Source organism: Leopardus geoffroyi, chromosome D4 (genome assembly GCF_018350155.1).
Source record: "Leopardus geoffroyi isolate Oge1 chromosome D4, O.geoffroyi_Oge1_pat1.0, whole genome shotgun sequence".
In the NCBI taxonomy this organism is placed as follows: Eukaryota; Metazoa; Chordata; class Mammalia; order Carnivora; family Felidae; genus Leopardus; species Leopardus geoffroyi.
In genome coordinates, this window is record NC_059342.1 from 40,169,186 (window position 1) to 40,191,446 (window position 22,261).

Below are 22,261 nucleotides of genomic sequence, written 5' to 3' on the forward strand. Positions count from 1 at the left end.
CTGTGTCTCCCTCTCTCTCTGCCTCTCCCTCACTCGTGCTCTCTCTCTCTCAAAAATAAACATTAAAAAATTTTTTTTTAAGATTTTAAGTAGTCTCTACATCCAACCTGGGGCTCAAACTCACAACACCAAGATGAAGTGTTGCACACTCCATCGACTGAGCCAGTTAGGTGCCCCCCGCTCCTTTTTTTGCTTGTGTGTGTGTGTGTGTGTGTGTGTGTGTGTGTGTGTCTGTTTATTTTTCAGATAACAATCATTTACTTCTTTCCCCCCCCGAGTCAAAGGGGAATGGAGAAAGGAATATGAGAAAGGAATAAGTTCATGATAAATATTGCCCAGCTCCCCAACTTGTCCGAATGCTTGTTTATCTTCTTTCAATTACTTGGCTATTACAACCTGATTGCTGCCTTCACAAGCAGGAATACTTAAAAATATTATTCTCGTATTTCTAGCCACTATACAAATCAAAACACCCTCTCCTTGTGCTAACATTTGCAATTACACTTACATATCATTGTCATTTCAGAAAAGTATGATAAAATCTACCGCACTGACCAGGTTCTACTTAACAGCCATGGTTCTGGATTCCCAGTTTTAACTAGTTAACATAGTCCTAGGGTTTTAGTAGGAAGAAGTGGCCCCTGAGTTCTCCATTTCTTGAATTTTTACTTTCCCTCCTCGGATGGACCTCTTGAGGTAAACAACCCATCGTTTCTTTAACTGGCATCTCACCTGCCCACACTGCAGAGGCCCGTGGACCGGAAAGGATGGGAGCTGGTATGGAGGGTGGGTTTTGCATCTTTTGGTTAAATACCAGAGAATGCTTGTGTCATACAAGAGATCTGGATGTTGTATCAGTCCAGACTACCCTTGATACCTAAGGTAAGGAGCCTTCTGACTCCGCGATGCCATTAATGCCTAAACTTTATCCCAGCTGCTCTTTGTAAATACTTCTAATAACTAAAATCTTGATAAATGAGCAGAAATAAAACAAGCTGGTCATGCGTTATATCCAGAAACCGGACTGAATCTCTTCAGTTTATTTTAGCTTTACTGAACATGTTATTATAATAAAACCTGCACCAAAGCTTTCGTCTACTTGGGAACCCCATTTTGATGCTGAAATTACACCGGTGCTCAGAGAGAAAGTTACATTTGGCACAACCGTTCTTTTCAGTCATTATGAAAAGAGGAAAATTCAGAGCGAATGCTTCAGAAGTAAATTTCTAATTTCCTGTAATTAAACCTTGATTTCAGATGGGAGTTCTTGTAAGGCTGCAACACGTCTCACTGGTACAAAAATGTTTTGTTCTGCTGATACTATAAATTAATAAGGTACCTTTATGTTAGCGAATCAAGTTAGCGTGCCATTTCTACAAATATTAAAGACCTCAGGGCTCAAAATTATATCAAAATCCTTCCTGAGAATATAGGTTTTCAAGGGCTCTGTTTTCAGTATTATTTTTCTTTGTTCATCAACATAGTTCATTGGGACACTTCTGAGGAAGCAGCGTTTTTCTTCCAACTTGTAACCCTCGTTCACATATACTCTATTTCAAACGTCCTTGACAAATGTCACTGCGTACTACACACACAAATGAAAAGAGAGGTTCGTGTGGCTTCAGATTTCTCATGAATCTGTAAGGCCAGGGAAATGGAACGATTGGCTTTGGAATGGTACAAGGCCGACATTTTCATTGAAGAAAGCAATCTGTCTCACGAGTGGTGATGGGTAGACCTCTGGGGTACAGGTAGCCTCTGAATTCTCACTTGAACTAGAGCTTTGCAAATGAGTTTCCATCTGTGAGATTCTCCCATGTAAAGCCTTCCTTTTCCACCATGGACAATACTCTTTTTATCCACAGCCTCTTATCTTAGGTTTCACATGTGAAAGACCTCCAAAGGGACAAAGCAACGATGGCACCTCAACTATGATTTAAGGAACCGGTAGAATTTCTTTTACTCAGACTGAAGTGGGAGAAGCACCAGCAACACAGATTTTGGAATGGGCTCATTTGAGATATTGGGATTAAAAAAAAAATCCAAGGACCATGAAATTGGTACTGACTCAGATATGGAGTGGGGTCCGGGTGGGAGTCTCCTGGAATCAGCAAATCTTGGACCATATAATACTTCAGGCATTTATTCTGAAATGTATTGAAATCCAAGAATTGTCTGTCTTCCCTAAAGAAATATTCATTGATCGATCTTCCTGGAACTCTTCTTCTATGTTCCTTTTTTACCAGATAGAATCACTCATAAACTATGATTAAAAAAAAAAATGTACCAAGTCAATCATGACACCTTGTCTTCTATCGAACAACATGTACAAATCCTGTAAATAAATAGGTGAGAAATTCCAAGTGGGCACCTGTAAGGCTAGTTACATTTCGAGTTTCCTGGAGCACACGTAACTGTGAGGTTTGCTCTTGCTACAGTCCTGCGTTTGCCATTTCCCTTGTCGTTGAGCCAAAACACAGTTCTTCCCAGGCTTTGAACGTTGAGGGGGGCCTTTCCTCCAGTTGGTGAAGACGACAGGTTCACCACCAATCCACTCCCAGTGGCCAGCATGCACTTGGTCATTCAAACCTGATGTGAACCAAAGAATGTGCCAAATTATTTTATTACATGTATGCCTGGGTATCACATCAGTCTCTTGCTCTCGTCTCAGCAATCATGCACACACATGAGCCTACGTTCTGAAACACAGAATAGGATCTGGGAATCCTAAGACACAGTTGAAAACATTTGGCCGATCCGAATCCAAATCCTCGATCTACCACTTGCTAGTCGAGCATCTTCGGGCAGGTTACTTAACCACTTTGAGTTTTAGTTTCCTCATCTAAGAAATGGGAATAAAAATAGTATATCGACGGCCATTTTCAGTATGAAATACGATAATGCATGTACGTTTCACAGCACGCATGCATGTTTAATAAATGGCAATTATTATTCGTATTATTCCACAGGCAGAACTCCTATCCCAGGGAAACAGGTTACACTCTTGTCTATAGTTCTTCTTCTTTGCTATTTAAATCTCTTGGTTTTCATATTCGAAAGTAGCTTAACTAGATATTATTTTTAGTCTGGAACGTAAGATTTTTTTTCAGTCTGCTATAATTCCAACAAAAAGCAGCTTTTCTCAACTTGCCTCTCTACTCCCACTGGCAATTTTACAAATTACACTTCAGTGTTGCAAAGCTTTTGTAATTTTTCTTAAAGAAACATTCCTCCTCCTCACTCTCCTTCATAATAGAAATAAAGAGAATAAAATCAGAAAAGAATCCCCTGTAACAGCATGATCTGACATCTCCCAACCAAATTTAACCATGAAAATAGTCTTAGCTGCATAACCTATCACCTCCTGAGTGAGCCTCCCTCAATATTTTGGGGTAGAATAAAATGAACTATCTCCTTCCGGATCGTTTCCTTGCATCTTTGATCAGAAGATGCTATGCCTAAGTATTCTGTGGGAACAGAGCCTTGAAATCAGTCATTGTGGAAGTGAAGAAAATATCTCCTCTAGCTTTAGCTTAATACTCTCAGAAAATTTCAGAATTTCGAGATGTACTAAGTATTACAGAGATTCAGAGAAGCCAAGATTGGGTTTAGTACAGTTCCCTGAAATCCAATACCTTCAAGGTCAGACGGTGAAAATACTGACTTTGAAGCGCCCTGAGAATTCTACTTCTAAAAATAGAATCTGAAGAGATTTGTATTCTTGTTAAAATTGAAGATGTTAAAACTTCAGAAAACAAGGGATAAAATTAAGATCGCCTATACTTGTCAATAGCTGCAAACATTTCTAATTCTTTCACGTATTTCTTTATATATGCATATGTCTATACATATGCATATATATATCACATGTATATAAATTTTTTCTCATAATTATTTTCTGCTTCATATCGCTGTGGACTCTGCTTTTTTACTTAGCACCTGCCACAAATGCAATACGTTATGTATTTTATATATAATATGCTTCCAACGTGTATTTCTTGAATGAAATAATAAACATAAAGCACTGTTATGTCTTTAATATTTTATGCCTTACAAAAGCATTAAATGTTAAATATTCCTTCTTGTGGCTATACTATAATTTATTTAACCATCCCCTATTGACAAGTGCTTCTAATTTTTTACTTTTAGAAATACCATTTGTTGAATTGTCTTACCTATAATCCAAGCCACATCCCTTATTATTTCTTTGAGATAGATCTCCAAAAATGAAAGCATTGTATAACTAAAATGAGTTTTAAAAGGCAGACCATCCACTGGGTGCCCCCTCCAAAAAAGAAAAAATAGACTGTCCAATCATGGAACTGTTGCCTGTTACTGCAAACCACAATTATTTGGCCCATGGGAGGGAGACGCCTCCTTCATGTTCCTGCCTCCCTCCTCAGCGCAGACACTTGCCTATCCAAAATGGCTTCCGGCCGCTGATGTCCCACAGCCACCGCATATGCTGCCTGGAGAGAACGGTGACGAGGCTGCCCAGGTGACTGCAAACAAACAAAAAGGAAAGCATTGGTGACAGGGACTCCAACACTCCTGTTGATATGGAATGCAGAACAGAAATCAAATCTGTTCAAAATAGAAAAGTGTACACACACACACACACACACACACACACACGGAAAATTTTCCAAGATTTTTATACTCTTTCATTTTTGTATTTTAATGACTATCTGTAAAGTGGGATAGGTAACAGCAAAGAAAGGGATATTTTTTATACAATCTAGGAACAAATTCAACAGTTTTTAAATATCTTTAGAAAAGTCAGCAACTACCTACTTATAAAAATTAATGCCAAAATATTACTCCTCTCGCAGAGGGTCTATCTCTAAATGGCATAAATTTGGCAAGTATCCAGTTAATTTGACCAGTAAGGTAACCCAAACTATTCAGATAAAATTACTCGAGGCAGACATTTTGCGCTTGGTATGTTTAATCAAATATCCCAATAATTGTGACCCTTTGATCAAACTCAGTGAAATGAGCATGAAATGTTCATAGGCTGTAAAAAAGTTAAAGCACATAGTCCTATAATCATACATATTTTCCCCCCAAATAGAATTGTTTTTATGTTTAAGGTGTATAGCATAATGACTTGACTCATATGCATTGTGAGATGATTACCATAGTGAGTTTAGGTAGCATCTATCGTCTCATAAAGATAGAAAAAAACAGGAAAAACAAAATTATTTCCTTGTGGTGAGAACTCTTGGGATTTACTCTCTTGCTAACTCTCATATATCATATATCATATAATATCATGTATCAGTGTCAGCTACATTCCTCATATTGTATGTGATATACCAGTACTTAATCATCTTATAACTGAAAGTCTGTACCTTTTGACCACCTTCATCCAATTACTTCACCCCATATCCCTGGCCTCTGCCACTCACATCTGATCTTTTTTCCTGTGAGTTTGTTGTTTTGTTTTGTTTTAAGATTCTACATATCAGTGAGATCGTACAGTATTTGTCTTTCTCTATCAGATTCATTTCACTTTGCATAATACTCTCGATGCATATTATGTTGTTACAAATGGTAGGACTTCCTTCTTTTTTATGGCTGAATAATATTCCTGGGTGTGTGTATGTGTATCACAACTTCTTTATTCATTCATCTGTCGATGGAAGCTTAGGTTATTTCAATGCCTCAGCTATTATAAATAATAAACATGCTATAACATGAGTGTGCAGATATCTCCACAACATTCTATCTTGATTTCCTTCAGATATAATCCCAGAAGTGGAATTTCTGGATCATCTGGTAGTTCTTTTTTTCTTTTTAGAGAGAGAGAGAGAGAGAGAGCGAGAGAGAGTGAGGGAGCATGAGCAGAAGAGAGGGGCAGAGGGAAAGAGAGAGAGGATCTTAAGCAGGCTCCACACTCAGCTCAGAGCCCAACCCAGGGCTTGATCATGACCTGAGCCACAACCCAGAGTTGGACACTCCATTGGCTGAGCGAACCAGGCGCCCCAAGGTAGTTCTGTCTAGAATCTTTTGAGGATACTCCATACTGTTTTCCACAGTGTCTGCACCAATTTGCAATCTCATCACTAGTACACGGCGGGGTTTTTTTTTCTCCACATCCTCACCAGCAATTGTTATCTCCTATCTTTTTGATGATAGACATTATAACTGGCATGAGAATTCTTTATGAACTATTTTTGTAGCTAGCTGAATTATTCCTATAAGCAATATTTGATTGTTTCTAATTCTCCAACAGTGCTCATTAAAAGCTCTTTTAAAATGCCTTCAGTAAAAGGCTTGTAATTATTTTTTTCTTCTGTTCTTTTTTTTTTTTTTTAATACAGAAAATTTCAAACAAGAAACAAAGCCACCACGTTCTTGTCTGGTTAATATCCACTGACGTTTTTAAAAGTAGGAAACAAAACTGGTAATACTTGTACCCGTTTAGAAAACTGTTGAATTGAATTTTATCCATCTTGCCTGTCTTTCCAAACTTCAGAGGCATTTCTCTGCTTTTCCAGATCACCTATGGTGAACATAATTTATCCATTTCTTAGTGATCTTTTTCCCCACTAAGACTAGTACTTTACTGTTCTATAATGCAGTGGTAAATTCTAGGACTTCTGAGATACATAAGGCTCTCTCTTTACCCTTCTCCTAGTGGCCTCAGCCTGCTGGATTTGGGTTTTGGTGACTGGGCTCTGACCTCATTATTTACTGTCATCTCCTGTCTGACAGTCACAGCAGATTTGACGGCACAACTTCTTCCCTTCCTCTCACATCCAATATGGTAATTCTAACGTGTTGAGGGTTTAGAACCCAGAGTATCAAATGTGTGTTAAATGTAGGTCAAGGGAAGGCTCACGGGGTTGCCTCACTCAACATGGTGTACTGAACAGAGTGTGGGAGACCTGCGTTCTCTTCCCGCTCTGCCTCTAATTCCTTTACGGATATAACTGGAGCCTTCATCATCGGGAAGTAACAGGTCTCATTCAAGGATATTTACCGTCTCCTCTTGCTTTAAGATTCTTGAAACTATCGTTAGAACAGACTTTGTAAAATCCATTTTCACCGGCCAGGTACAAGTTTGATTTTTGTGTGTGTGTGTGTGTGTGTGTCTCTCCAAGAAGCAAAAAGTCCCAAAAGAGCAAGATGGGAAAACAGCTGTGTTTAGGACAGGTAAAATGTTAGACCATAGTCATTTATCAAATGAACATTTAGGCACCGGTATGTTGATTAGTTTACAAAACCATTCCTTTTCTTCTTTATTCCGTATCCACACGAAACAGCATGAACGTTACTTCTATAGATATGTATATAGAGAGATATACAAATGAAAAAAAAGAGAGACACATAAAGAAAAATCTTTTGACAGCTCTGCAATTTGAAGGCATTCAAAGTATAGTGTTAAAAAACCTTAAGAAACTTTAAATTTCATATATTGAAGAAAAAAAGAAAGAAAAGTTAAAAAAAATAAAAAAAAATAAAATGTAATTATATTGTTTACCCCAAAAAATATATAAATAAATAAAATTAAAAAAAAAAACAAAACAGAACCTTTGATTTGCCTAGGTAAAGAAATACACATCTACTCCTTTGAAATGTTTTCAGTAAGTACAGATGTACTTCAGAGTAACTCTTTAGGGATAGGCCAGCAGGGGTTCCAGACAGTCCTGTGGGAAAACAAAATGGTTTCATAGATAATGATTTATAATAAGAGAATTACCAATGTACAATGACTGCCTAAGGAAACGAGCAGATGAGATTACAATATGTAAATTCAAGAAATACCTAATCTAGGAGTCTGGCTCCTCTGAGTTGGAAAAATAATAAAACACCAATGGAGAGGAAAGGAGATGGGAGATAAAGATTGAGTTGACTTAGCAATCTGATTAGGGACAAGGAGCAAAGCCAAATTTGTTGTTCTTCCTGAAACATGGGTGCTGTAAACGACCCTTAGTAAAGGATCTTGAGGGAAGGGAGGGAGCCCCAGGAAACGCAGCCCAGAATTGAATCATGATTCCTGATACCAAATCAAAAACATAGTAATATTAATAGTAACTCTAATTATGAACTGTAAAAACCTCTCCTAAAATTAAGTCATGGGAAGGCAAATATCCAGGTTGCAGAATGTTAAAACTGTAAGTTTTATAGCACAGAAGGAACTGATGATTCCCAGAATTTCTGTTTTTCTTTCTTTTATATACATATTTTTAATTAAGTTTTTTTTTATCTTAATTCCAGTATTGTTAACAGACAGTGTTATATTAGATTCAGGTGTATGATATAGTGAAGAGTATCTGATGTTCAAGACAAAGGTGGTGGAGAAGAACAAAACAAAATGACCCTGAAAGGGAATAGGTGAAGGGAGGCACGGAGGCCCAACAGGTGAACAAAAACACAATGACTGGTAGAGGAGGTCTCAGGGTTCAGAGAAAAATTACCCTGAGGAGGGGGCCTTCCTGCCCAAAAATGTTCCTTGCAGAAGGACCAAACCAAAGGACTATGGAGATCTTTTCGTTTTCCTTTCAGTTTTGCTTTCCACTCGCCGCTAGACATTTTGTGAAACGTAACTAGTTATCAATGTACATTTTGTGAAACGTAACTAGTTATCAACCGTTCCCGGGGGGGGGGGGGGGGGGGGGGGGGGGGGTAGTAATCATTCTTGTCCTTTTGAGATGCAATGCATATTGAAGTGTCATACAAATACAATCAGATCACATATTCATACTCATCTTTTCCAAATAAGGTTTCAAAATGAAAAGCTTTTCGTGATATTTTAAAAATCTCACACACACGCAGTTTCTTTACCTCTCTTAACACATTCTGGGATACCATCAGAAATGGTATTTGATAGACGTTTTAAGTTCTGGACCATTCTGGCAAATAGATAATGTGCAATTTGAAAGAGTTTATATTACTGATACATAATTAGTTTCTTTCTAAAATATGATGGAAAAACTCCAATTGTCCTTAATTATTTTTGTCCTGAAAGCTTTCTCAGTTTAATATCTATAAAGAAATCACAGTTTTTGAGCTTAAAACAATTCCCTGAGACCAGCATTTATCAAAATAACTTCAAAAATAATTGAACAAATTACTTCTGAACCTGCTTATAACATCATGTTTGATCTACTAGATATGATCTTTAATATCCTTGAATTAATAAGAGAGATGGAAATTTTCCATCACTACTATAATAGATGTTATAATAGTTATTCTAGCACAAACTATCCTCCTATTTATACTATTTCTAAATACCATTTATGTTCTCATATATGCAATCAACAAATACTGCTTGTAACTCACATTGTTGCACTGAGATCCAGAGAACTTCTTAACTAGATCTACAGTAAGACATCAACTCAGTGAAAGCTAAATGCTACCATTTAAATTTAGTGACTTTCACATTCTTAATAGAGCTTTCTGAGAAGGAGATGTGGGAAGGAATTGTCAGGATTGTATGAAACACCCTACTGATGTAAAATGCAGCGTTTAAAGACTTGCCATAAGGACAGCTGTATCTGGAGAAAGATGCTGTCAATTTCTATGAAGCTCATTGATGAATGAAGAATGATTTAGTTATTGGCTTGTGGGGCCAATACTGGGGGATAAGACTTTAAAATGCAGTCTGGGGGCACCTGGGTGGCTCAGTCGGTTAAGCGTCCGACTTCGGCTCAGGTCATGATCTCACGGCCCGTGAGATCGAGCCCCACGTCGGGCTCTGTGCTGACAGCTCTGAGCCTGGAGCCTGTTTCAGATTCTGTGTCTCCCTCTCTCTCTGACCCTCCCCCTACTCATGCTCTGTCTCTGTCCCAAAAATAAAAAACAAACGTTAAAAAAAAATTTTTTAAAAATGCAGTCTGGGAACGCCTGGGTGGCTCAGTTGGGTAAGTGTCCAACTTCCACTCAGGTCATGATCTCGCAGTTTGTGAGTTCGAACCCCCTGTCGGGCTCTGTGCTGACAGCTCAGAGCCTGGAGCCTGCTTCAGATTCTCTGTCTCCCTCTCTCTGCCTTTCATCTGCTCTCTCTCTCTCTCTCTCTCTCTGTCTCTCTCTCTCTCTCTCAAAAGTAAATAAACATTTTTTAAAAAATTTTTAGTGCAGTCTTGTCTAAATATTTCTAGCATGGTAAGTACCCAAATATTTGTTGAATGCAGTGAATTAAACTGAGAACCTGATTGTACCTTAGGTTTGCTGTGAAAGGTAACTTTGATTCCAATCCAAAGGAAATTTAGACTCCATAATTTAATAAAAATCGTAACACGTTTGTGCCGCGAAAGATACAAAATATTAATACTCCATTTGGAAACCTGCTTTAGGTTAGTTCAACATAGCTGTGCTGTCGATTCACCTGAGATGAGAGAGTCCCTATGTTTATGGAGCTGTTTTGGAGAGTGTCATAGAAAATGAGAGTCCTGTCGCTTCCCCTTACTCGCCTATGTGATCATGAGCAAGTGATTTTGCTTCCCCAAATGTCTTCTGTTTTATCTGCAGAGTGGAGACAATAATACCACAGAAGTGATGAGAGGATCAGATCAGTTACTATATGTGAAAGAATTCTGTAAACAATAAGGGGTAATATCAAAGGAAGGCATCACCGGCAAGGTCAGGCTGCCGTAACAGGGTCAGGGTACAATGCTTCGACCCAAGTTGCAGATGAAATCTTAGGTCAAATGCATGAGGAAGTAGCTAGGCTTTTAAAATAATTTGGGCCTTAAGTTCATTATTGGGATGAGCAGATGTATAAAATTAATAGATGTATGACTAGATTAATAGATGTATAACTAGTCTTTCCACTTTTGGGTTTTTTTTCTTTTCTTTTTTTTTTTTTTATGAAATTTATTGTCAAATTGGTTTCCATACGACACCCAGTGCTCATCCCAAAAGGTGCCCTCCTCAATACCCATCACCCACCCTCCCCTCCCTCCCACCCCCCATCAACCCTCAGTTTGTTCTCAGTTTTTTTTTGTTTTTTTTTTTTTTAATTTTTTTTTTTTCAACGTTTATTTATTTTTGGGACAGAGAGAGACAGAGTATGAACGGGGGAGGGGCAGAGAGAGAGAGGGAGACACAGAATCGGAAACAGGCTCCAGGCTCTGAGCCATCAGCCCAGAGCCCGACGCGGGGCTCGAACTCACGGACCGCGAGATCGTGACCTGGCTGAAGTCGGACGCTTAACCGACTGCGCCACCCAGGCGCCCCTGTTCTCAGTTTTTAAGAGTCTCTTATGCTTTGGCTCTCTCCCACTCTAACCTCTTTTTTTTTTTTTCCCTTCCCCTCCTCCATGGGTTTCTGTTAAGTTTCTCAGGATCCACCTAAGAGTGAAAACATATGCTATCTGTCTTTCTCTGTATGGCTTATTTCACTTAACATAGCACTCTCCAGTTCCATCCACGTTGCTACAAAAGGCCATATTTCATTCTTTCTCATTGCCACATAGTACTCCATTGTGTATATAAACCACAATTTCTTTATCCATTCATCAGTTGATGGACATTTAGGCTCTTTCCATAATTTGGCTGTTGTTGAGAGTGCTGCTGTAAACATTGGGGTACAAGTGCCCCTATGCATCAGCCCTCCTGTATCCCTTGGGCAAATTCCTAGCAGTGCTATTGCTAGGTCATACGGTAGGTCTATTTTTAATTTTTTGAGGAACCTCCACACTGTTTTCCAGAGTGGCTGCACCAGTTTGCATTTCCAGTCTTTCCACTTTTTGCACTCACCATTAAAACCTAGCTGCAATGAGATGGATCAATAAAATAAAAAATATATATATTGGGGGATTCATGTAGGTTAGTCACCATGAAGGTATCAATGTTACCGTAAATTGCCATTATTCCAAAAGAAATGAGTTTTGACACCAAAAAGCTAGAAGATCATAATATCAGAGTAAAGAACAGTCCTTCTAAGTAAAAATACTTGGTGACCTTATGCCAACATTGACGGATGGATGGATGGAAAGATGTCGCTCAATACACGTCCTTATTTTTCTCATAACGTGAAGGACCAGTTAAAGCTTCATTATAGGCCAGCGGAGTTACTTGCACTGCTAGTTGAGTAACAGTGGAAAATAAACAATAAGGCTGCTTTCAAACTTGAGGTGTGGGGGTTCTGTTGCTTTTCATCTATATTTTACCAACAAATCCCCACAGCAATTTGATCTTGATAACCCTGGCTGCAGCATAACTGTATTTCTGTACTTGCTTTCACTTTCATCAGGAAAGAAACCATATCCTTCCCTTCGTAGCATGTTTCAATCTTCTCATTGCTAATTCAGAGAGGTTCTGATTCCACACCAAAGCTTTTCCTCAAGGTTGGGGGGGGGGGGAGGGGGAGAAAGACCTATGCCAGTCTTCCTACCCGAGCTTTCAAAGCATTAAGACAAACTTTAAATAAAAGTAAGACACCAGTTATTTGGATGACAGGATGTCATAACTCTTCCTAACATATAACATGATGGGAATATATGCATTTAAACAATAATTATTTATACAATTTTATTTTTTTTTTAATTTTTTTTTCAACGTTTATTTATTTTTGGGACAGAGAGAGACAGAGCATGAACGGGGGAGGGGCAGAGAGAGAGGGAGACACAGAATCGGAAACAGGCTCCAGGCTCTGAGCCGTCAGCCCAGAGCCCGACGCGGGGCTCGAACTCACGGACCGCGAGATCGTGACCTGGCTGAAGTCGGACGCTTAACCGACTGCGCCACCCAGGCGCCCCGTATACAATTTTAAAAAATAGTTTAATTTATCTTATACCACCCACTCACCAACAGAAGCCCGAAAGCCACTGTTTAACCTCGATAGTACCCATACTTATACTTAAGACATGAAATACATTAGTGAAGAAAATGGTGGTTGACTTGACCAGTTTTTGTTTTTTTAACATTTATTTATTTTCGAGAGTGAGAGATAGAGTGAGAGCAGGGAAGGGGCAGAGACAGAGGGAGACACAGAATCTGAAACAGGCTCCAGGCTCTGAGCTTTCAGCACAGAGCCAAATTCAGGACTTGAACTTGTGAACCATGAGATCATGACCTGAGCTGAAGTCAGATGCTTAACCGACTGAGCCACCCAAGCGCCCCAATTTGACCAGTTTTTAAGTAGACTTCTAGGGGCACCTGGGTGGCTCAGTCAGTTGAGTGTCCGACTTCAGCTCAGGTCATGATCTCATGGTTTGTAGGTTCAAGACCCGCGTGGGGCTCTGTGCTAACAGCTCAGAGCCTGGAGCCTGCTTCAGATTCTGTGTCTCCTTCTCTCTCTGCCCTGTCCCACTTGTGCTTTCTCTCTCTCTCTCTCTTTCTCTCTCAAAAATAAATAAATAAAAATTTAACAAATTTTTTAAAAAGAATGAGAAATTTAAAAAAATAAAAAATAGACTTTTAAAATATTTTATTAGCCTTTTAGAAACTAGTTATAACTTACATAGAATCAAATGCACAAATGTTTAAGTATTCAATTCAATGAACTTTAACAGTTGTATTCCGGTAACAACCATCCAGAGCAAGACATAGAACATTTCCATCACTCTAGAATATTACCACATGCTACTACCTCATGGTTTTTTAGTCACTCTACAATCCCTGCCAGAGATAACAGGGTTTTTTTTTTATTTCTAACACCAACTAATAAATTAGTTTTTCCTATTCGTATCAAAAAATCATATATTTTGTACTCTTTTATGATGGGCTGCTCCCTCTCTACGTGTTTTTGAGATTTATCCACATGGTTGGAGGTTTTAGTTCATTCCATTTTATCATTTATAAAATAAATGATCAAAAAAGAAAATTTATCTATTTCCTTGTTGATGGAGAAAATAAAAACCACCCCTATAAATCAACTAAGCTAATTTTTTCAAGTAGGCTTCACTGCTGGCACAGAGCCCAGGGCGGGGCCTGAACCCACGACCCTGAGATCAAGAGCTGAGCCACCCAGGTGCCCCAGACCCGAACCATTATTATTATGGAAAAAGTTGCCATGACATTCTTGCGAATGCCCCCCCCCCTTTTTTTTTAGCATCTACTTTTATTTCTCTCGGGTAAATACCTAGGAGTAGAGATGTCAGGTCACAGGGTAAATGCGTGTAAACATAAGAAAGTGCCAGACGGTTCTACAAAGTGGTGGTACCATTTTACCGTTCCACCAACACACGTGAGAATTCCATTGGCTCTGCACCATCTGACGTTGGCAGTCTGGGTGATTTTACAGTGGGTGTGAAATGGTATTTCACCGTGGTTTTCATCTGCGTTTCCCTGAAGTCTGATGGTGGTATATCTTTTCATGTACTTATTGACCAATTGTATATCTTTTCTTGTGAAGCCTCCAAGTCATTTGCTATGTTTTTAATCAGGTTGTCTTCTTGTTATTGATTTATAGGAATTGTCTGCGTTTTCTGGATTTGAGACCTAGGTAGATATACGATTTGAGATTGGCTTTCCCAAATGTGGTTTGCTCTTTCATTTTGTTTTTTTCTTTTTAATTTTTTTAAATCTTTATTTATTTTTGAGAGAGAGAGACAGAGTGTGAGCAGGGGAGGAGCAGAGAGTGAGGGAGACACAGAATCCGAAGCAGGCTCCAGGCCCTGAGCTGTCAGCACAGAGCCTGACGCGGGGCTCGAACTCACGAGTGGTGAGATCATGATCTGAGCCGAAGTCGGTCGCTCAACCGACTGAGCCACCCAGGCGCCCCTGCTTTTTCATTTTCTTAATAGTGTTTTTATTTATTTATTTTTAAATCTTTTTTAATGTTTATTTTCAAGAGAGAGAGAGATTGTGTGTGTGTGTGTGTGTGTGTGTGTGTGAGGGAGGGGCAGAAAGAGAGACACAATCTGAAGCAGACTCCAGGCTCTGAGTTGTCAGCACAGAACCTGACGCGGGGCTCCAGCTCACAGACCATGAGATCGTGACCTGAGCCGACATCGGACGCTTAACCGAGTGACCCATCCAGGTGCCCCTCTTAATAGAGTTTTTAGAGGAGCATAACTTTTTGAATTTGATGAAGTGCAAAATCTGACTGTTACTCACTAGAGACTTCTCTAGTCTCAGTTTCCAGCGGTTGGGGCATATTAGCCGAATAATATCCAGGTAGACGAAAAGGGGGGGGGGTCAGGGATAGGCACATATGCATTTTTAAAGTCTTTCTGGAATAGATAAATTTTGTTGTCATTATTTGACCACAAGTCATCTTGTGTCCCATTGCCCACGGACCCACTGACCCTTTGTCCAACTTGTCTGGCTTCACAATCATCAATGTCTCTTGCATTGTCATAGATCTGATCCTTTCATTGCCATGTATTTTCAAATTCGTGGGCAGGAACACTTACTTAATACTACTAATAATAAAATGATAGAAACTACAATGCTGCGGACTCAGAAAAGCTCCTTCTGACTTTCTCCAAAAGATCAAGAAAAGCTAAAAAATAGAACTTCGGCAACGGCACATTTTTCACATAAAAGCGGTAAGTCAAAATACATTGTCAAGGTCAATCTCAAATCCATCCTGAACTACAGAACTCTCCTGGGGTTCCTAAAACAAAGCCAAGTAGATATCAGACACTTGACGCTTGAATGAAAGAAGCGACCCCGAAGTGGCATGAGAAAAAAGAGAAACGGTATGAAAGAAAACATTAATTAACAGGAAATAGGGTTTCTTACTGTTCTTGGCAAGCTCGGGCTGCTGTGTCCCAGGTGCCTTTCTGTTCCGTGATCACGGAGTGGCAGTAGCCTGAGTGACGGTGCCACCCAGCCGGGCAGGATCCACCTTCCACCTCCTGAAATACAGTTGTCCATGTTGACATGATAAGTCTTTAAAATCTGCAGCCTGCTCTCCGCACAAAGAATCTATGAGTCCCCTATCTTGAACAGAGTCATTTTGTCACCAGAAAGGAGGTCGGCCCTTATCCCAATTCTCCACCTTGAGAGATGGGATGGCTCTCTACAGAAAACACCACTGAAGTCCGCACTGTTTCGATTTTACACCCTTGACATTCTGACGATTCAACAACACGAGTAAACACCTTCTTCAATTGCATCGATTACCTAATGCGCTTTGTGATTTGTAAAACACCACCTGGGCCCTATTTTCCTCTTCACCTTCCAAGTGTGACAAGGGCAGGTGGACGAAGCGTCAGATCACTTGCTATTAGCTTATCACAGAGCATACGGCCAGCAAAGCTACTTTGCTGTTCATCCCGGGTCCCACCTCGGTTTGGGGGCTCCACACTCTCCAGGTAATCCCATCACACTTGTACAGCTTCCGGAGGCTTTCTTGGAAGTGGAAGAGTCCCTTTAATTCCAGTGTGCAGTTCTTTGGAAATGCGGGCAACCGGGCCTGTGGGAAGGAGAGGTGATGTAGACTTGACTTCACGTAAGCTAAGCACGCACCCACCTTCTTTAGGTTTTCATTTGTTAGGTAGCATTTGTGTTGAGCAATCAGTCCCCAAGCTAAGAAGGCAGTTTTATGGCCCAGCAAACAGCTGGCTCTCAGGTGAATAGGAAGTAAAAAGATTTTCCTACCTGTCTGGAGAAGTGCGAGCCAGTTGTGGATTCCACCTTATCTGCCTGAGGCAGTTCTGCCCCTTGGCTTGTCTTCTGTGGCTGATTAATACTGGACATGTTGGCCTTCCTTTTGTGAGATGGGGAACTATCATCCTGTAGTTGCAGGGAAACCATTCCATGATACTTGAGGAAATCAGAAAGCAACAATAAAGAAAACATGAACACCCAGGTAGCAAACAAAAACATTTGTCGGGAAAATGAGCAACTCAAAAATTGGATTAAAGCAAAAAAGATAAAAGTTTGTGGTGTTTGTTTTTTTTTTTTTTTTTTCCTTTCCTGGCCATCCAAGCCTCTGAAACAAATTTCAAAACAGGCTTTTAAGAGAAATACATAAATGCCGAAGAAAAATAATTTCACTAAATGTTTTGCATCCATAAATACAAGAAATTTAGTAATTCTCTCAAACTGTGCTTACATTATAGATGATGTCTGTTCCACTTCTATAAACAGAGGATGGAAGAACCTGAAATCAACAAAGGACAAAATATGAACAAACTTGGCTTGAAAAATAACTAGCAATGGGGTAAAACCCTTCCAGTAAGATCTTGTTAGTGTCTAAAAATTTTTAAAACATATGTTTCCTAAGGGGCACCTGGGTGGCTCAGTCGGTTAAGTGTCCGACTTTGGCTCAGGTCATGATCTTGCAGTCCGTGAGTTCGAGCCCCACATCGGGCTCTCTCTCCCTCAAAAAATAAATGAAGGAGAAGAAGGAGAAGAAGGAGAAGAAGGAGAAAGAAACAAAACACGTATGTTTCTTAAGACGTTCCATACCCAGGGGCGCCTGAGTGGCTCAGTTGGTTAAGCGCTGACTTCAGCTTAGGTCATGATCTTATGGTTTGAGTTTGAGCCCCACATGGGGCTCTCTGCTGTCAGTGGAGAGCCTCTTCCTCTCTCTCTCTGTCCCTCCCCCCACATCCTCTCTCTCTCTCTCTCTCTCTCTCTCTCTCTCAAAAATAAATAAACATTAAAAATTAAAAAAAAAAAACTTTCCATGATCAAATCATTAGAGTTTTTAAAATCACTGGACCTATTCACAACTTATCAGTGTTGATTCGGACATTCATAGCTTCAGTTATGGAGAAAAGACATCCTTACTTTGGCATGTCAATAGTACACAGCGGTCTAAGAAAACATACACATACACACACACAGGAATGCACATACACTCATGAGTGTTTGCCTGATTATAACTCTGGGCTAATAAGGTCAACATCACAGTTTCCACACCCGAGTGGATCACATAATCTCGTTCTGTTCCAGGGTCACTGGTCATTCCCTATCTGTTTTGATCACAAAAGGAACCAAAGCAGAAACCATATGGATGAGTCAGCATATCCATCACCTCGAGTAGTACCATTAAGGAAGTGCGGCAGCATTCTGGTATCTGTATACAAAAGACACTGCCTGATTGGGCACGGAACCATGGCTCCCACTCATGATGAGAAGCAAACAGCTTCTTCAGCGTTGGGGAACGCTCATTAGTGTTTTTTGATTCTTTCACAATGTACTCCACACGTCACACCCCCGAAGCTCCCCATCCTTACTGTTTTGCCTTTCCCTTGGGTCCTCAGCTTCATACGAGAAAGATCTGTGGAAGCAACGCCCTGGAGAGTGTCTCCCCTGGTGACTGCTGGCCGCTTGGAAGATGGAAGGGGTCTTCTTTCCAGATGAAAGGAACCAGAAGTGGCGGGTGAGGAAGACCCCGGGGACAGCGGGCGCCAAAGGCCCTTCTCCCACGCACTGTGCTTGTTTGGGTTGAAGGAATATGAAGGATAGCACTGTCCTGGAGGCATGAAAGATGGCAGGTCAGTTCATTGTACACAAACAGATAAGTGATCACGTCGACACAGCCCCCGGGGCAGCTTGTCATTGAACGAGATGGATGGTGTTCCCACCAGATGTTGCCTTTTTGCCATTTGCCAGAAACTCCTCTAGTCTTCATCAGTTTCCGTGCAGGAGAGCCGTGCCCTTCTGCACATCTACAGGGCGATTATAAAGTCAGGACGATGATTTCACAAACCACAAACGGAAACCATTGTCACGATTTTATAATCATGCCACATACTTAAGAAACGGCCTCACTGCGTGTTCCAGCATTCCTCAATAGATCAGGTTTATTTCACTGACCAAGTATCACTCCATAAACACTTCCAAGGGTTCATCCTTTCCCCAGTCTCCTAGAGGTAGAAACTGGAACGGTTGGAAAAGTGCAATCAAGTAACAGTTCTAAAAATTAGCACTCAGGGGCACCTGGGTGGCTCAGTCGGTTGAGCGTCCAACTTCAGCTTGGGTCATGATATCATGGTTCGTGAGTTCAAGTCCTGCGTCGGGCTTTGTGCTGACAGCTCAGAGCCCGGAACCTGCTTCAGATTCTGTGATTCCCTCTCTCTCTGCCCCTCTCCCGCTCATGCTCTCTCCCTCTCTCTCAAAAAGAAAATAAACATTGAAAATTTTTAAAAATAATACAATAAATAAAAATGAGCATTCAACTGTCACGGACCAAATATCCAATAAACCTTATTGGAGCTACTTCTACGGGAAACATTCCCAATAAGTATGACAAAAACCTAAACCCAGAACCCTCATGTGGATATTTTATACTTCATGTCTAAAGCGTGGAGTTCACGTATTGTATGTACTTCCTGTGAACAGAAAATTCTATTGAAAAACAAGTGAATTTGGCAATAAGATGGTGGGAAAAGATGTGGAAACAGGAATATTATAAAGGGAAGAGGATAATGTCTATATTTTATTATAGGATGAGAAAGAACAGGAGAGAGCGGATTTCAGGTAAGGAAAACATACCATGGGGCATGACAGGTGTAAAATCAGGGGTCTAAGTCTGTGCATGGTAACTGGACACTTGTCAAATGCTAAATAGACACGCAAGTAGAAAGGGTTTGGCAGGAAGAAAAAAATCAGAGCAGCAAGGACTGTGCTTGGTCTTTATTTTATTTAGTTCACAGGTCGTTCTTTTGCATATACTATCCAGGACCTATTTTGGCTCTGCACTCCAAGGTTATTCATTAATATTCTCCAGCTGCTCCTGAATCCCCTAGCCAGCTGCATCTTTCACGTCTATTTTTCTCCAATTCCTTCCTCTCTTAGAATTTTCCTGGTCACACTACAGTGGGGGCTCAGATTTTAGGCATTAAGAGCTCTCTTTCACAGAGGAAGATAATTACAGCCCTACAAACTCTGGGGGAAAATAATTGTCGATAGATTCTCACCAACATTGTTTCCCCCTCGGTGAGAACAACAAACGGGTAGGAGGAAAAAAAAAAAAACAAAAAAACAACAACTACGGCACTGACTTGTTGCCTTTCTCAAACGAGAGTTCTTAGCGGGACGAAAACCACATGAAGCAGAAAGCAGAATAAAGGGCCTGCAACATGACTGAGGTTGCTTTCTTGACAAGAAATTAAGCATTCTGATTTGAAGGCGTTATCAGGCACACTGGCTGTTGAAAGCCAGCAGCCAGAGCGCCAGGACCGCTCCTGATTTCGAGATGAGGATCAAAAGAATACCTCCTTTTGAGTCCAAAATTTTCACTGCCGCTTTTGTCTTTATGCCAAGAACTGCATTCACAGGGGAGTTGAGAATTACTTCAAAGACCTCATCATCTTCCTCTAATCCGTCATAGGTAATTGCTATATTCCACATCTTAGTTGACATTCCTACAAGAAGTAAACATTTTAATTACTCTTTAATTGCTATTTCAATCACCTAGGTGTCAGAGAAATATATTAATTAACATGTCTACAGCGAGGCTGCAGTAGCCCGAGTGAGCTATTGTACTGCTCCCTACACACTGAGGTCCTGCTGTTCTCCCAAATAATATTAAAAGACCACATTTGTTCCTGGACAATGATGATTCCGTTTCAATGCAAACACTGTAACAAAAAAAGTGGGCCGCGTTAGGCAAGGGATGAACAACAACAACAAAAAAAATGGTTAGTCGATGAGATCCAAGGCTTATCTTTCCCCCCCACCCCCCCGCCCCCGCCCTGCCCCTTCTCTTCTTAGGAATAAACAAGCACTGCAATCTTAAAACCTTAATAGTTCCAAAAAATCTTAAGAGGTTGGTACAGACAGTTAAAAGTGATTATTGGATGGTACTTCACACTATTCATGGAACCCTTGAAATGATTGATTTCTGAAGACAGCTGCCTCTATCGGCTGCTCCACTTCCTGAGGTCCTTCTAGCCCACAAATGCTTTTTCTAATGATGTAATACTCAGTATTTGATATCCTCCTAGAGAGTATTTATGGGCTGGGGGTTTTAGAAATAGAGCCAATGTTGTTGTTGTTGTTGTTTTCCCTCTCTGTCTGCCTCTGCTCATGGAGTTACAATCAAGCTCGGTTCACGGTAACTTTGTGAACTTAATCCCAAACAGTTTGGAACTTACAAACATATCCCCAGCCATTCTGTCACCGCTAAGGTGGGATGCAAAGAAGCCCCAGAAACACGAAATACGAAAGCTGGAAGAATCTTGTGAGACTGTCTAATCCTGACCAGTTTCCATGACATGGGCTACAGGGTCTCCCGCTTTAGTTTATTTAGAAGAAAAAATGGTGGGGCGCCTGGGTGGCTCAGTTGGTTAAGCGTCTGACTTCGGCTCAGGTCATGATCTCACGGTCTGTGAGTTTGAGCCCCGCGTCGGGCTCTGTGCTGACAGCTCAGAGCCTGGAGCCTGTTTCAGATTCTGTGTCTCCCTCTCTCTCTGACCCTCCCCCATTCATGCTCTGTCTCTATCTCAAAAAAAAAAATAAATAAACGTTAAAAAAAAACTTTTTGTTAAAAAAAAGAAAAAATGGTGGCAGGAGTTAAAAAAAAAAAAGTACTGTTCAGTAGAGAAAGGAGGCTAAAGGTTAAGGGGAAAAAAAATAACAAATTTATGGTTTAACCTTCCAGGACTAAGTTTTGAAAACTTGATTCTGTGGCATTTACTCATTGGCTACGTGAGGACTCTTATTCCCATAAACCCATCTATATAAGCAGTCAAACTTTTTTTTTTTCCTAGCCTTCTCTTCCAAAAATCTGGATTCTTGTCTTCCTGTAGATGGTTTGCTGCAGATTTATGCCTCTCGTTTGGTCCATCTATATGACAGCCACCTGTTTGAAGGTCGTGTCAACTACAGATTTAAGGATCTAATCAAAGTTTCCTCAATCCCCCAGCAGAATTCAATGGAAAGAGGAAACTGTTCACCCATCCTACTCTTGGCTGCCCTTAGAGGGGGGAAAGAATTAAGTGTATTTGAAATAATTTTATTAAAAAAAAAAAAAACCCAAGCTGACAGCCAATTTCAGTTTTCCATACCAACTGATTCATAAATCAATTACTTTCGCGATCTTTGCAAAAACAGAAGTTGAAACACCTAACATAAAATACTATACAATTCCCACCTCATGGACGGATTAAATCAACCTATCACAATATACATTTTTGTCTCTATCGTGTACTTACCTTTGCTTTAGCTGCTATGGAGAATACCAGAGGTACAACATCGGCAAGCCCTGACATAAAGGATTAAAATCTCTTTGAAGAGACAAGATGTAAATGTCAGAAAAGTCCATTGTTCAAGGCTATGTATGATTAGCGGCCAAAAGATACAGGATGGATGGTAAATACTAAATGCATGTGGGCTCCAGAGTTGGGAGGTTTGGGAGGGAGGAAGTGGGAAAACAGCGCAAGCAAAGGCAGGAAGGTAGCAAA

The 22,261-nt window shown here is 40.3% G+C and overlaps 1 protein-coding gene across 13 annotated transcripts in view; it reads right to left on the reverse strand.

Moving 5' to 3' along the window:
• Positions 1-1,002: 1,002 nt before the first annotated feature.
• The window catches only part of FREM1 (FRAS1 related extracellular matrix 1), a 165,908-nt gene continuing 144,649 nt past the window's right edge, over positions 1,003-22,261 (reverse strand). For 10 of the 13 annotated variants that reach the window (XM_045469927.1, XM_045469926.1, XM_045469920.1 and 7 more), the window contains 8 exons: positions 20,072-20,221; positions 18,089-18,327; positions 16,960-17,007; positions 16,503-16,667; positions 16,165-16,317; positions 15,642-15,757; positions 4,417-4,502; positions 1,003-2,589 (listed from right to left, as the gene is read on the reverse strand). In XM_045469927.1, coding sequence (XP_045325883.1) covers positions 2,384-2,589; positions 4,417-4,502; positions 15,642-15,757; positions 16,165-16,317; positions 16,503-16,667; positions 16,960-17,007; positions 18,089-18,327; positions 20,072-20,221 — 1,163 coding nt within the window. In that variant the 3' untranslated portion in view covers positions 1,003-2,383. The remainder of the gene's footprint in view (positions 2,590-4,416; positions 4,503-15,641; positions 15,758-16,164; positions 16,318-16,502; positions 16,668-16,959; positions 17,008-18,088; positions 18,328-20,071; positions 20,222-22,261) is intronic. The other 3 variants (XM_045469925.1, XM_045469939.1, XM_045469921.1) reach the window with 2 other exon arrangements.